We start from the raw sequence: 16,340 nt of genomic DNA, 5'->3' as shown, positions 1-16,340 counted from the left end.
GCTGTTGAGCATTTGAAATGTGACTAGTGCAACTATATTAATGGTTTTATTTCATATTAATTAAATTTAAATTAAAAAACTAGTATTTGACTCAGTCATTTGGGAAGTATTTTTGAAAATTTTGGATATATGAATCTATTTTTTTTAACTGTAAATTTTATGAAATCTGAGTACAGATTCAAGATTTTTTTGTATTAATTAATTAATTTATTTTGGCTGCGTTGGATCTCTGTTGCTGTGTGCAGGCTTTTCTCTAGTTGTGGTGAGCGGGGGCTACTCTTCGTTGCAGTGCGCGGGCTTCTCATTGCCGTGGCTTCTCCGGTTGTGGAGCACGGGCTCTAGGCACGCGGGCTTCAGTAGTTGTGGCACGTGGGCTAAGTAGTTGTGGCTCGCAGGCTTACTTGCTATGCAGCATGTGGGATCTTCCCGGACCAGGGCTTGAACCCGTGTCCCCTGCATTGGCAGGCAGATTCTTAACCACTGTGCCACCAAGGAAGCACCCTGCTAGAACTTTAAAAATTGCATACATTACCGAGTCCAAGCTTGTACTGCTCACCACACGACAGGCCAATAAATCGAGAGACGAGGTGTTGGGGTAAGGAATAGTGACTTTATTCAGAAAGCCAACAGACTGAGAAGATGGTGGACTAGTGTCCCAAAGAACCATCATACCTGAGTTAGAATTCAGGCTTCTTTCATACTAAAAGGGGAGGGGGTGTGGCTAGTTGTTGCAAACTTCTTGATGCCAGAAATCCTTTATTCTTGCAGCTGTCCACATAGATGTGGTCACAATGTTCCTATAAACCTCCAACAAGCCAAGTGTTATTCTCTGTTCTGCAACTTTTTAATGGGAAAGTGTTATACCTTTAAAGGTCAGAGCCTTGAGAATGAGCTATCTGGTCTATTGCAGGCTATAGGCAACATTCTTTTACAAAGGTACAGAGCCAGCATGACTAAGCACAGGTGACAGAGCACAAGGGTTAGAGCTAAAGGAATAGATCTAACATGGGGTCAGCTTTGTTCTCTGTTACACATACATGTCTCACATCTATCACTATTGGACATGCTGATCACAGGGAAACAGAAATCCAGAAATTTAAATGCACAGAATGTTAACTCTTGATTATGTCTCCTATCAAGAAATCTCAATTTGAAAATGAGAACTGGGAAAAAATAAAAAGCCATAGCATCCCTTGGAAACACTATAAGAATTCAGGATCTACCTGTTAATTATATATTTTTATATACATCCCTGACTATTCCTGGATATTGGACCCTGCTTTAGCAAATTCAAGCACCCCAACTCTGGGAGAAGGAGCCCAGGACTTAGAGGATGCCAGAGTGTAAAGCTTTGTCCCCAAAGCTGGGCTCAGTAGCCTTGTGATATTAATATATTCACATTGAGCACAAAAAGGACTGAATCAGTGTAGCAGAGACTTAAATCTCTAGCTCCAGGGAGCATAGATGCACAGAGCCTCCTAAAGTTTTAGTACAGTGTGTACATAATAAGTCACTGGGAGAGGCAGGAGTGATTTCCATCTCTGCCTGCAGATTTTCCACAAAGCAATTAAAATAAATTGCTTTAATTTAAAATACAGTTAAAGTTTGAGCCGGGTTCTGTACAAAGTGTTTTAGGTTCGTTATCCCATTTGAGCTTCATGAAACTTTCCGAGGTAGGTGTTAAGGTTTAGTGACTTGTCCAAGATCATATCACACAGCTGCTAAGAGGCAGAGCAGGGATTCAAACCCAGGCAGTCTGACACTAGAGCTTACACTCTTAACCACCATATTGGGCAACAATCCTGTTGCCACGCCAGTGACCCAGAGGAGCACCCTTGAGTATAAGACTCCTTCTCTAATATCTTCCATCACTTCTACCCATTGCTGAGACTTGCTTACCCCCTTCCTAGTCCCTGCTCTGCTCCCAGCCCAGACCAAGTGGGCAACTCCTTATGATTGAGAGATGGGCATGTGCCACTAGGAAACCACCCAGCTGCTCCCCCCAGGGAGAAAAGCAAAGAGTAAATGATTATTTTACTACTCTACAGATTTATTGCTGTACCCACCACAGGGTCTATTATGCTGCCTAGCATTCATTCATTCATTATTTATTCATCCATGTTCAGCTTCCATTCTTTCAACAAACTTAGGTGCTCAGTCCCTTATCTGGGGGGGGTGTGAATGAAAACTTCACACATATTATCACTATTAATAATATTATTGGTTATCATTAGTAACACAAGTAATAATTAAATTACTATTACTATTAGTAATTGGTCATAATAGTGGTAATACTATAATACCTTCGTTAATAATAATGATTACAATAACAGCAAATATTTATTGGGCACTTGCCACACTAAGTGCTATTAATATTAAAGTATTTTTTCTATCTTAAGCCCTTCACTTTCTGTGTTTATTTCTTACAAGAGTGGTATAAGGAAGTTCCAGAAGTCTCAAAATCTTCTTACTCAACCCATCAGAGCACTGAGTTACTCAGTGTTTTGGCCATAAATTCCTGAAAGAAGTTCATTCACCCATGTGATAACAGGATGTTCACTGACCCCTTACAACTGTAAACAAGACAGACATGGTCTTTGTGCTGGGAAAATAACAGAACTGCCCTCTAGATGAAAAACATTTCTTTTCCTTTTACAGAGGGGTTGTAAGCACAAAGAGACAACATCTCCATGGTTCCCAGAAGTGATTGGTGGGCTTGCATCTCTAAAAATGTTTCTTGCTTTGTGCTCTCTACCTCAGCAACATCCAACTGCCTATCATTCCCCAGAATGCTCCTAATATTTTCTAGATGTCCTTCAGCCTCTCCAGTTTTTGTCCTCTTAATGAATTATTCCTCTTTCAACAGACTAACTCAAATATCTTATTAGTGAAGATCTACCAAGCTGGTCCAACTGGATGTTTGTTCTTCTTGGTGTTAAAAGAATGGATTGCTTCTTCCTTTGGGCTCAGTAGTGCCTTTATCCCCCCCTTCCCCTCTCCCACTAGCCTGTGAGTTCCTTGGGATGGGGGAGGGCAGGGACTGTTTCTTACTAGGTTTCCGGTACACAGCTATTGTCACAAGCCCTGTCACATATTATTATTGTCTCTCACATTAATTAAACATTATGTGCCAAGTCCTGTGGGTCCTTGTCTTCTAGATTATATCATTTCTTTCTGCCAAAAGACTAAAGAGTGGAGGAACCATTGTTACCCATCCCAAGTTTTACGTATGAGGTAAATTTATATATTAAGCTTAGAAGCATTAAGTAATTTGTCCCAGTGTCACACAGCTAGTCAAGTGGCAGAGCCAGAATTAGAATTCAAATAATCAAATAATCCATCTAAAGCATTTTTCACAGCATGTAGCACCTAATAAGCACATAATCAATCAAGGTTAGCTACTAGAATTATTGTCCAAAGTTGGACAGCTAGTAAAGAAGCTGACATTGTAATGCATTTATTTAACTTATATACTTATTTAGTTTGCTCTGAAATTTATAGCCTTTCTATCACACCAGAATTTATTAACAGGACTTCTTAAAGATCATAAGACCTAACCACTTACCTTTTTATAGTTCTTGCTGAATTTAGAAAATTAAGAAATAATAAAAGGTTTCCAAAATTCTGATATATTTTTAATGTTTACTTTCAGTATATTAAAGCTTTTGATTTACACAAAAATATAACTGTATGCATAACCTCATTTAGACATAAATTGAATAAATAAATTTGATATCCTTCTGGAAAAAGTCCCTCCCAGCTATCTCTGCAATAGATTCTGTGAATTATAGAAAACTAACTAATACCCTGCTGTTCTTGCTGGTAACATGTCTGGCTACCTTAAGGGATATCTCAATTCTGTACTCCTAGTGGGCAATGCTTGGGGTCTAATAAACATTCAGTAAACATTTCTTGAATGAATGTATAAGCCAACAGTTCACTTCTGGTTCCAGGACCACTTAACACTCTCGAATATTATTGAGGACCACGAAAAGTTTTTGTTTATGTGAGTTATACCTATCAATATTTACTAGTAGAAATGAAGACATTCTAATGTTAGTCAATTAAGATAACAATACACCCATTATATGCAACATAATCTTTTTATAGATACTATGTTTTCCAAAACAAAAGAATATATATAGTGAGAAGAGTGGCATTGTTTTACATTTTTGCTAACCTCTGCCTTAACAGAAGACATCTGGAGTCTCATCACTCCTTCTGCGTTCAGTTCATTGTACTATCACAGGACACATAACCTTTGGAAAAATCCATTGTACGTTCATGAAAGAAGGAGTATGGAAAAGGCAGATAACAACTTAGTGTTATTGTCAACACTGTTTTGATCTAGCGGTAGACCCCTTGAAAGACACACTTTGAGAAACGTAAGAGGGAAAACTTTATTTCTGGACAAGGTTCATGCTTCAGGTTCACGCTACTATACACAGCATAGCTGACATGAAAGAGGTCATATCGGAGGTGTAAAAGGAACGCCATAGAAACAGCCTTTCTCTTTTCCTTTTTTTCCTGCAGTGCGTAGTAGCGCGGACTCTTGCCGTAACCCAAGACGGTAACTGTCTCTCATATTTAAGCCCGTAAAATGACTTCACACAGCGACAGCAATGCCCTGTCACCCTGAGGTTTTACTACATTTCCCAGGATGCTTTGCCAACAGCGACGCTATTGGTCAGCGCCGACGGAAGAGCATCTGACTGAGCGGAAGTAGAGGATCTCAGAGGCGAAGAAGGTGAGGACGAGAGGAGCTGGGAAGCTGTGAGTAGCCCCACGGGTCTCTTTTCTTGGCGGTGAGGGACACAGCTACGGGACGAGCCTTTGGGAAGGGTGGGGTGGCCCTGTGGGGGCCTGAGGCCCCCACAACTCTGAGGCCTCAAACCCCTGTGTTTTTCCACTAGACCTGGGAGCGGGGAGAAACAAAACGTTGCTGTGGAGGCGAAGTCTCCGTAATAAAATCGTGCTGTTTTAAGTTTTCTTGGGACGAGCTGGAGCGAATTCGGGTTCTTGGCGCAACACAAGGGTCGTTGGCGTGATTTTACTGCGACCAGAGGGGCGGCGGTGCTGACGATCTGACTAAGCTTCTACAGCACTGGTTCTCAATTGGCTGCACGTGAGAGTCACCTGGGCTATGCCTTTTTAAAGATACAGGTGCCCGGGCTCCACGCCAGAGCAACAAATCAGAATCTGTGGAATATAAGATCTGGGCAGCAGATTGCTAAAGCGTCCCAGGTGTTAACGTTGTGCAGCCAGGGTTGAGAACCACGCTTTTCGTGGCTGATTCTGACCCCCTCGGGAATGCTGATTAGGGCCACCTGAGCCAGGGCCGCCCACTGTAACCTGCGTTGGTTCTACCACACGCATGTGGGGGAAGTTGATGATTATTCTTTTGGCACGGATTGTATTTTTAGCTCCACCAGAAACTTCTTTTTGAGCTTCGTGTGGTGGTGCTGGAAAGGCAGGCCGTAGTTCCTTTTTTGCGATCTGGCTATTCGTTCTGAATAAAAATTAGAGACGCTTCATTTTTCTTGCCATTGTTTTCGTTTCTGCCTATTTTTTGCTACGCCGACAAACTGAGAGCAGTGGAAAGTGGAAGAATCACATTAAAATCGGTGTCTCGTTGCTTATAAGAAGTTCTGAAAAGGGTATCAGTTAAAATTACATTTGGCATTATTTATGGGCGTATGATCACCTTCATATATGAGTATATAAATGAATTAATTCCAGTGAAAGGAAGTTAGGGTGTGATTTGGGCTTTGATGCAGAAGTTTGTTTAGGTGTGATAGGATTTGATAGATAGATACCATTACCTAACATATTTTCTCTTTCCCAGAGTTTCAGCTTCACCTCCCTCACTGATTCAGCATGGGGGAGAAGTCAGAAAACTGTAGGGTTCCAGAGGATCTGTTCAATGGTTTGAAGGTAACAGAGCTCCAGGAAGCAGAGCGTGTTGACCCTCCAGTGTCTAATGCCAAAGATCACCATTCCCAGAGCAAGCTGCTCAGCGATGTTGAGGCCCATCCCCAGGAGGACCAAGAAGAAGAGGAGTGCTTTCATGATGCAAGTGCCTCATTTGAGAAGGAGGAGCCAGGAGTGGACAAGGTTGAGAACAAACCTGATCGTGATGTGAATTCCTCTGAACTAGATGAAGAATACCTAATGGAACTGGAAAAAAACATGCCAGATGAAGAGAAAAAGGTAACTGCTTTGTTTATTGTGCATGATCTGTCACGTAAACTGCTTTTTAAAGTGAATAAATGTGACTGATGCTCTATCATAGACTGCTTCATTTGTGGTAAAGAGTGACTTGCCCATCTGTATGTTTATTGTTTCAGTAGTGATGGATCTGAGATAAATCAGTGGCATGGTGGAGCAGCATTGAGTGTGTCTGCATAGCAAAGAAATTTCCTTTTTTTCCTGTGAACTTTGAGTTCTTACGTTCATCTTGTGTAATTGTTTCTAACATATATATATATATATACACACACACACACACACACCTCTTAGCTTTTTTTAATGATCTATGGTTGGCTGCTGAAATTCCTGTAATGGCTATTTTTTTGGTCAGACTTTATAGAATTATGGTATGCTGCTTGTTTATGCTAATCCATTGTTAGCAAAAAGACTGCCTGGATTTCCTGGTGGTGGTGATTTGGCTACAGAGAGCAGTGACTGGGACCTGTGTCATTTACAGTTCGTTCTTGAGGAACAGAATTGTGTGTGATGGTAGCTGTCATTTGTTAAGCACCAGAAATGTGCCAGCCACTGAGCTTAAAATGTTACTTGTGTTTTAATCTTTGCAACATGCCTATGACATAGGCTGTTAACATCCCCATAAGAGAACAGCTTAGAGTAGTACAGTAACTTGCCTGAAATCACATATCTAATAAATAGAACTGATTCTCAAACCCAGATCTCCTTGATTCCAAAGCCAAAATATGTAGAATTTAATAACAAAAACAGCTGTCTTCCTGCAAAGCAGATGTCCTAATAAAATGCACACCTTCCTGCTACTTTGCCCTGGGCTAGTAACTGAGCAAGCCTTCACTTTGGGAAAGAGAGGCTTAGTGTCCTCCATATATCCTTCCTTCTGATCCCGTAAGCAAGGTCGCCTGAGGAGTTACTGTAATATCTAAGTTTGCAAAGAACGTGAATGAGATTTGTGGCTTATGCCTCTGAAGAGCTCACTCACTGAACAGGTTATGATGGATTGGTGCTGGACTGAGATGGTAAATGTGCAGTGTATGAATGGGAGTGGGGAGGTAGTGGGAGGTGAGGAAAACGATCTTGTCTGTGTCCTTCCTTAGGCACTTTTCATGATCAAATCTGTTGGTTTTAACATGCATATGTTAGCTTTTGTGTTAGTGTGTGCTACCAGAAGAGAAGGATAAAGGGAAAAAATGAGCCCAGTTCATGAACGACCTCACCAGAAATGGCTCGGAAAATTAAATCAACTACCATACAGTAACATCAGGGCAATGATTTTCCAGAAAGTGAGTGTTTGGTTCAGCTTTCACATCACTGGCGCAGGCTTTTTAGAAACATTGATTAAACGTCTATGTTAAAATGTTAGCAATGCTTTTCTAATACTTTAATATATTTTGCCCTGATATAGTGGATTGCCATCGGTTTGACAATTGAGTGGTTTGCCTCAAAATGTTACATACTCTGCTCTCCATTCCCATTATAAAAATTAAGGTATAATTTATATGTTGTGAAATTGTTTAAGCTCTGATGTGTACAGCTCAGTGAGTTTCTGTTTTTTTTTTTTGGCGGGGTGGCGCTGCGTTGGGTCTTTTGTTACTGCGTGCAGGCTTTCTCTAGTTGTGGTGAGTGGGAGCTCCTCTTTGTTGCAGTGTGCACGCTTCTCATTGTGGTGTCTTCTCTTGTTGCGGAGCACGGGTTCTACGCGCGCAGGCTCAGTAGTTGTGGCACACGGACTTAGTTGCTCCGTGGCATGTGGGATCTTCCCAGACCAGGGCTCGAACCCATGTCCTCTGCATTGGCAGGCAGATTCTTAACCACTATGCCACCAGGGAATCCCGCTCAGTGAGTTTTTTTTTTTTTTTCATTTTAACATCTTTATTGGAGTATAATTGCTTTACAATGGTATGTTAGTTTCAGCTTTACAACAAAATGAATCAGTTATATATATACATATGATCCCATATGTCTTCCCGCTTGCATCTCCCTCCCTCCCACCCTCCCTATCCCACCCCTCCAGGCGGTCACAAAGCACCAAGCTGATCTCCCTGTGCTATGTGGCTGCTTCCCACTAGCTGTCTACCTTACATTTGGTAGTGCATATATGTCCATGCCTCTCTCTCGCTTTGTCACAGCTTACCCTTCCCCCTCTCCATATCCTCAAGTCCATTCTCTAGTAAGTCTGTGTCTTTATTCCTGTTTCACCCCTAGGTTCTTCATGACATTTTTTTCCTTAAATTCCATATATATGTGTTAGCATACGGTATTTGTCTCTCTCTTTCTGACCCGCTCAGTGAGTTTTGACAACTATGTACACCTGGGCAACTCACCCCAATTGTAGTATTAGCTATTTTTATGCTGCTTTAATAAATATCTTTGTGAAATTAATATTAGGAAACCAGCAAAACAGATGAAGAAATGTCTCTTTGCTGCACATAAGGTTTGGTTTTATGGGTCATTGGGAAAAGGATATGTTTAAGCTTGATTCTTTTAAAGTAGACAAAGTTCAGATAATTCAACAACAAAAATAAACACAAACGGCCACAAAATGTACAGACTTTCAGCCTCACTAATAATTTTTAAATGCAAATTAAAACATGTCTCAGATCAGAACATTGATGTAGACAAGAAGAGGAGGTAGGAATTCATGTACTGATATTGGGAGTTTGGATTGCTACATCATTTCTATGGGGTACAGATATCAAATTTTTATATGAACATTTCTCTAGATAAGGGCTACCAGTGGAACCTTTTGCAATGATGGGAATGTTCTGTATCTACACTGTCCGATATGGTAGCCACTGGCCGTTGGCTGCCACATTTTAACAGTCATCTGGCTGTTGAGTAGTTGAAATGTAGCTAGTACAGCTGATAAAATGAATTTTTAAATTTTTAATTTTAGTTAATTTAAGTGGTCATACGTGGCTAGTGAGTACCATATTAGACAGTACACCTTTAAACCTGATTCTCTTCTAGTCACTTATTTTAAGGATGTTATTAAAAATATGTGTAGGTGTATATATATTCATTGCAGGATCATTCATAATTTTAGAAATTTTAGAAAACTAGAACTGATGTTGAACAGAGGGTATTACTTTAAACATTTTTGGCATATTTATGTGGTAGTGTACAGTGTAGTCATTAAAGAGATAAATATTAGTATTGGCACGGAGTAATGCCTGAATGTTAAATGTATTAATAAGCAGGTGTGATAATATGATTTATAATCAATATGTATTTGGTGTTTGTCCAGTTCCTGGCACAGAGTTCCTAAAACCTTTGGGATTTCATAGGTGGAAAGAGGTAAAGGTTCATTTTTTTACTCATAACAAGCCTCTTTCAACCACACCTGAGTTGATGTTAATGCGATGACTTTTGGAAAGCCCCTAAGGATGAGATCTAGTTGTCAGAGTTTGGAGCTCTCAGCCTCACCCCACTCCACCCCCACCTCTGGGGAAGGGAGAGGGGCTGAAGGTTGAGTTAATCACTAATGACCAGTAATCACTAATGACCAGTGATTAATCAATCATGCTTACTTAATGAAGCCTCCATAAAAAACCCAAAGGATTGGGTTCGGAGAGCTTCGTAGTTGGTGAACACGTATAGGTGGTGGGAGGGTGCACATCCGTAGGGCATGGAGGCTCAGTGCCCCTTCCCACATACCTTGCCTTATACATCTCTTCCATCTGACTGTTCCTGAGTTATGTCCTTTATAGTAAAGTGGTAATCTAATAAGTAAACTGCTTTCCTGAGTTCTGTGAGCCCCTCTAGCAAATTAATTGAACCTGAGGAGGTGGTCGTGGAAGCCGCCAACTTATAGCCCATGGGTCAAAAGCAGAAGTGACTGCAACAACATGGATGGACTTGGAGGGCATTATGCTAAGTGAAATAAGTCAGACAAAGACAAATACTGTATGATATCACTTCTATGTGGCATCTAAAAAGTAAAACAAACTAGTGAATATAACAAAAAAGAAACAGACTCACAGATACAGGAAACAAATTAGTGGTTTCCATTGGGGAGGGGAAGGAGGGAGGAACAAGATAGGAGTAGTGGATTAAGAGGTCCAAACTACTATATGCAAAATAAATAAGCTACGGGGATATGTTGTGCAACACAGGGAATATAGGCAAAAATTTTATAATAATTATAAATGGGGTATAATCTTTAAAAATTGTGGATCACTATGTTGTACACCTTTTATGTAACATATAATACTGTACATCAACTACAGGAAAAAATATATATAAACAGACCAAAAAAAGTAGAAATGACAGCCTGGACTTGCATTTGGTATCTGAAGTGAGGATGGAGCCAGTCTTGTGGAACTCAGTGCTTAACCTGTGGGGTCTGACCCTATTTCTAGGCAGATAGTGTCAGAATTGAGTTAAAGTGTAGGACATTGGCTGGAGTCCACTGCAGAGCTGGAGTTGCTTGGTGTGGGAGAAACTCCTACACATTTGGTCACAGAAGTGTTCAGAGTGAGAGTTGAGAGTAGAGGAGACACCCAGATGTTTTCTCTTTATAGCAGGTTATGGAACAGTCAGTGATGATTCCTTTTACATTAAAAACCTGTGTGAAAATATGTTTATACATGAAAGTTTGGCAGGATATACACCAAATTATAAAAAGTGAATAGCTCTAAAGGGTGTGATTATTGGGAAGTTTTCATTTATATTTAATATAATTTTGTAATGTTTGCTTTTTTTTATGGTAAGCATGTATTACATTTATGATCAACAACAATAAAAGTTATTCCAATTTGAGAATATAAATAAAAATTTGATTCTTTACAACCAGGGTGGACTTTCTACTAAAGAAAAAAGCACATAAAGCTGACCTTCGAGGATTTGGGAAAGATATACTATCATAGGATATATGTATTACTAAATGTATCAAGTATTAATAGCTGAAGTCTGGGGCTTCCCTGGTGGCGCAGTGGTTGAGAGTCCACCTGCCGATGGAGGGGACACGGGTTCGTGCCCCGGTCCGGGAAGATCCCACATGCTGCGGAGCGGCTGGGCCCGTGAGCCATGGCCACTGAGCCTGCGTGTCTGGAGCCTGTGCTCCGCAACGGGAGAGGCCACAACAGTGAGAGGCCCACGTACCGCAAAAAAGAAAGAAAAAAAAAAAAAAAGCTAAAGTCTGTTATTCAAGCTGACTTGACTTGTCCTGTGGCTGAGAACATGATCCAGGCTCAAGAGGGTGCCAGTTCTCAGCAGATCAAGAGTAACAGAGGAGGAAGGCAGTTAAGATTCAGTTAAAACTGGCAAAATCTCTTAAGGAAAGCACTATGTGTGTGTTTGTTTCAGCAGCAATCTTAACTATTTGTGAAACCTTGAATGTATCTATGACTACCTAGAGGAATAGGATTTTAGCTTACATTTGAGATGTACTAGATCTGCAAAGCAAATAAGTGATTCTTTTTTGTTTTTACTTTATTTATTTATTCATTTCTGGTTGTGTTGGGTCTTCGTTTCTGTGCGAGGGCTTTCTCTAGTTGCGGCAAACAGGGGCCACTCTTCATCACGGTGCGCAGGCCTCTCACTGTCGCAGCCTCTCTTGTTGCGGAGCACAGGCTCCAGACGCGCAGGCTCAGTAGTTGTGGCTCACGGGCCTAGTCGCTCCGTGGCATAGTCGGATCTTCCCAAACCAGGGCTCGAACCCATGTCCCCTGCTTTGGCAGGCAGATTCCCAACCACTGTGCCACCAGGGAAGCCCCAAATAAGTGATTCTTAAAGGCTTGGCTGAGGAAGACATATCTATATCTGGTAGCAGATGAGAATTATTGCTATAATAAAATTCTGATACAAAAATGCTTATAGTTTGGGGACCTATGGAATATACTGCATTGTGGTGGTATTGATGTAAGAGAATCATCTTTTGTGGGCTGCTTGTCAAAATGGGGTTCTTACACCTCACATATAAATTCTCTGGTCTTGTGCACACACTAAAGTTTGAGGACCACTGTCATGGGGCCTTGCACATAGTCTTCCTTCATTAAATAGCTGAATAATGTTTTCTCTCTCTCATGAGGGCCAGTAATTGGTCTTAAAAATTACAGAGATTTTGTCATTCATTTATTCAAGAAATGTTTGCATTTCTTCCACATGCCAGGCATTGTTTGAGGCACTTAGGAATACAGTGGTGAATAAGACACACATCTCTCATACGTATATTCTAGTTGGTATGGGTGGGGTGGGGGGGGAGTGATAAGATGAAGTGAAGAAGGCATGGGAGTTGGAACCATGGGCAGGACTACTTAAAATTGGTTGGTCAGGAAAGGCCTCTCTGGGGAGGTGCCATTTCAGGAAAGACTTGGACGGGAAAAGGAGTCAAATGTGTATCTGAGAGGAAAATATTCCATAGAAGGGGAGCAGTTAGTATAAAGGCCCTACAGGTTTGGCTGTACACTTGGCATGGAAGGAGTGGAAGGGCCATTAGTGGGAGCATAGTGATTAAGGAAGAGAATCAGGGGATGAAATAAGAGAGGGTCTGATGATGGAACACTTTGTGAGCCATGGTAAGGGATTTGAATTTTTTTCCAAGTGCAGTAGGAAACAGATGGGTAGTTAAGCCAGCGGAAAGATGAAAGTTATTTCCATCTTAATAAGAGTATTCTGGTGGTTGTGCAGAGAACGCAGGGGGTGGGGGCAGAGTGGAGCACGGAGACCAGCTAGGGCCTAACATGGCGGGCTGGGCAAAGATGATGGTAGCTTGAACCGTGGATTGAGTGAAGGTAAGTGAAGGATTTCAGGCTACATTTTGGAAGTGGAGTTGATGAGACATACTGGATTCAGTTGGGAGGGCTGGAGTGAGAAATAAGCTTGATTCCTTGGCTTTGGCTACTGGGTAGCTGGTGATGCCCTTTACAAATAGGGAGATGATGGAGGAGCTTGGAGTTTGTCAGGGCTCTGGTGATTTAATTCTTGCTTGCAAATGAAAACTTTTTTTATTTATAAGCCCAAATGCAGATTTCGTCCTTTTAATGGATTTGCTCCCTGGTGCCAGTTGTTGGCACATAGTGTTCATTTACAAATGCATAGATCCAGTTAAGTAATGGATACAAAAGTCTGTTGCTTGGTGAACATGGGCTCACAACATATGGTTTCTGGGATTTTAAAACGTTTTCCTTAGGTTCTGAAACTGTAAAGGATTGTTTTTTCCTTTAAGGCTGTTTAGTCTTTAAACAGGAGCCATGATTGAAGTATTGGTTTAGTGCCAAAGTTCTGTATCAGTCTTTCCCCCGTCGCTCTCATTTTTCTTAAATCCCACATTACTTAATCCTTTTGATTTCCATGTTTCTCCTGCCTCATTGCAATATTTTCATAATCTTATCAGTGTTGTTGTAACAATGGACATGTTTGCGGGGAACAATTCTCTTGGTTGCTTCCAGAAAGTTTTCAGTAACTTTTCTGTTGTGGCCTGCATATTCTGTTAACCTCATGAGAAAACCCTTTCTGATTTGTTGTTTCCCTTAATGGGCATCCTTTTGAACTAAGGTTGCCATATTTACCAATTTCTTAGAGTTTACCAGTATTGAGTTTAATGAATGCTGTTGGCAAGTGATTAAATAAAATCCTAGAATTTAAGAACTGGAAGGGACCTTAGGTTTTTTTTAAATTTAATTTATTTTTTTATACAGCAGGTTCTTATTAGTTATCTACTTTATACATTTTATTGTATATATGTCAATCCCAATCTCCCAATTCATCCCACCACCACCACCTCCCCCACCCCCAGCTTTCCCTCCTTGGTGTCCATATGTTTGTTCTCTACATCTGTGTCTCTATTTCTACCTTGCAAACAGGTTCATCTGTACCATTTTTCTAGATTCCACATATTTGCGTTAATATACAATATTTTTCTCTTTCTCACTTCACTCTGTATGACAGTCTCTAAGGAAGGGACCTTAGATTTCTGATTCTGAGTTTAAACCAGGGGAAGTAAGGGTTGTTTTACCCTAAAACATTTGGAAGTTATCTGCTGATGGAAAAGTTAAAGTGGCATTCAGTGTTCCCGGTGTTTATTAAGGGAGATTTCTTTGTGTAGATCAGTGGTTCTCAAACTTAATTGTGTCTAAGAATCACAGGAAACTTACTAAACATGCAAAGCCCTCAGAAGTGTTTGATACCACAGACTTGTGAGGTGGCATCTACTTTGTTAATCAGCATCCTCAGGTTTTTGGGGTTTTTTTTTTTAATTGAAGTATAGTTGATTGACATATTAGTTTCAGGTATACAGCAAAATGATTCAGTTATATTTTTTCTTGATTATATTCCATTATAGGTTATTACAAGATATTGAATATAATTCCCTGTGCTATACAGTAAATCCTTGTTGCTTATCTCCCAGGTCATTTTGGTTCAGGTAGAACTGTGGCCACACTTTGGGAGACAGAGGGCTAGATGGACACAGATGACTAAGCTTCCGAAACAAGAAGTATTGATTAACCTGTATAGTGACTCCATCCAGCATCAGAAGAACTTAATAATAGGATATTTTCTTTTACCCTGATCTGTGGTCAAGGTCTAAAAAACTTAAAGAAAGAGTTGTTGGGCAGAATTTAAGCGGTACCAAAATAAGAAAATTTATTTCTGTTACATTGAGTTTTGGGAGATGGGATTTTCTGCGTTAAGAAACAAGGAAGTATTTTCAAGATCAGTTATCTTTCAGCGGAAGAGTAAGACTTAATGAGAGTCAGGTTCTAACTACAACTGAAATCTAGAGATTCTCCCTCCAAATTCCTAGTGGACTAGTAAAAATGACTTGTGGAAAGAGCAAGTGTGTATATCTGTAAAGCAAGTGATGTCTGGTTTCAAAGAAAACAAAACTGAAGCTTTTGTTCCCTTTTTAATGATAAAGAATTCCTTTCAGAATAATTTGTAGGACTGGTGTCCCTAGCCCTTTCAGTTTGAGGTTTTCTTATCCCACCTAAATAGGACTGAAGCAGAAAGTTTTGTTGCATATGCTTCCACTTTCCAGCCTTTTAGCAAGTGTGTAGCTTTTTTAAATCATCCTTTTTACCCAGATGTGATTGATCTCTGCTTACTGTGCTTGACTTTAAGTTTGTGCCAAGTTTTATTTTGTAGCAGTTACTTTACAAAGCTGCAGGGGGGAGCATATAGCTGCTGATAGAGTTACAGTATGGAAATTAACTTGCTGATGTGAACCTCTTGTTTTTCTCCCTGTTGTCTGTTAAACACATGCTCACTGTAGAATTATTTAATTAACACATTATTGACCAGAGACATATTAATACGTTTTTGTTACCTTAATGTTATTGACCAGAGACGTATCAATATGTTTTTAGAGAATGATCCAGTTAATTAATATCACCATGCTAAGTTGTTAGAGCTTAAATTGATCAAGGGTTCATTACACAACTTATGATTGCCGTTATCATTCACATTTTGCTCCGTTAGGTTTTTGTTCCAACCTTGTGTATATTATAAATGCAAGTTTATTACCATAAGATTTTCCAAAATGACACATCGTGAAGTTTTGAATGAAGAAGAATTTTTCAGTGAATTTTATGCAGATACTTTCTCTGATTGTCCGAGCGACATATATACTAGTGTCTCAAAAGATGATAGTTCTTCAGAGTATAGTTCTCATTCAGAGGATGTGAGTATTAGACCAATAAGAAGTGAAAAAACCTTAGTGATTGGTTCTAACACGGAAAGTGAAAATGAAACTTACGGTGCTGGAGAATGCTCCTTTGCTTGTACAGAGGAGTGGATTGAAGACAACATTTCACAAAAATTAGAAGACTTTACAGGGGTGTCAGGTGTAACTGTTGAATATTATCACCCACAAAGTGTTAGTGAAATAACAATTTTTGGTAATGACTTTTTCGAGTTGGTCACTTCTCAAACAAACCTGAATCACCAGAATGAAAAATCATTTAAAAAGTATGATGAGGCTTTAAAATGGACTGATGTGACCAATAGTGACATGAAGAAGTTTCTTTTTTTTTTTTTTTTTTTTTTTTGCGTTATGCGGGCCTCTCACTGTTGTGGCCTCTCCCATTTGCGGAGCACAGGCTCCGGACGCGCAGGCTCAGTGGCCATGGCTCACGGGCCCAGCCGCTCCGCGTCATGTGGGATCTTCCCGAAACGGG

The 16,340-nt window shown here is 40.3% G+C and overlaps 1 protein-coding gene across 1 annotated transcript in view; it reads left to right on the top strand.

Annotated features, from left to right (window-relative positions):
- Window positions 1-4,679: 4,679 nt before the first annotated feature.
- Window positions 4,680-16,340, top strand: part of TTC1 (tetratricopeptide repeat domain 1) — a 53,992-nt gene continuing 42,331 nt past the window's right edge. Inside the window, exons 1-2 of the mRNA XM_007464411.1 lie at window positions 4,680-4,773; window positions 5,848-6,210. Of these exons, the coding sequence (XP_007464473.1) occupies window positions 5,878-6,210 (333 nt within the window). The 5' untranslated portion in view covers window positions 4,680-4,773; window positions 5,848-5,877. The remainder of the gene's footprint in view (window positions 4,774-5,847; window positions 6,211-16,340) is intronic.

This window comes from Lipotes vexillifer, unplaced genomic scaffold (genome assembly GCF_000442215.2).
Source record: "Lipotes vexillifer unplaced genomic scaffold, Lipotes_vexillifer_v1.1 scaffold95, whole genome shotgun sequence".
Classification (NCBI taxonomy): Eukaryota; Metazoa; Chordata; class Mammalia; order Artiodactyla; family Lipotidae; genus Lipotes; species Lipotes vexillifer.
This window is presented reverse-complemented; position numbering and strand designations above follow the sequence as displayed.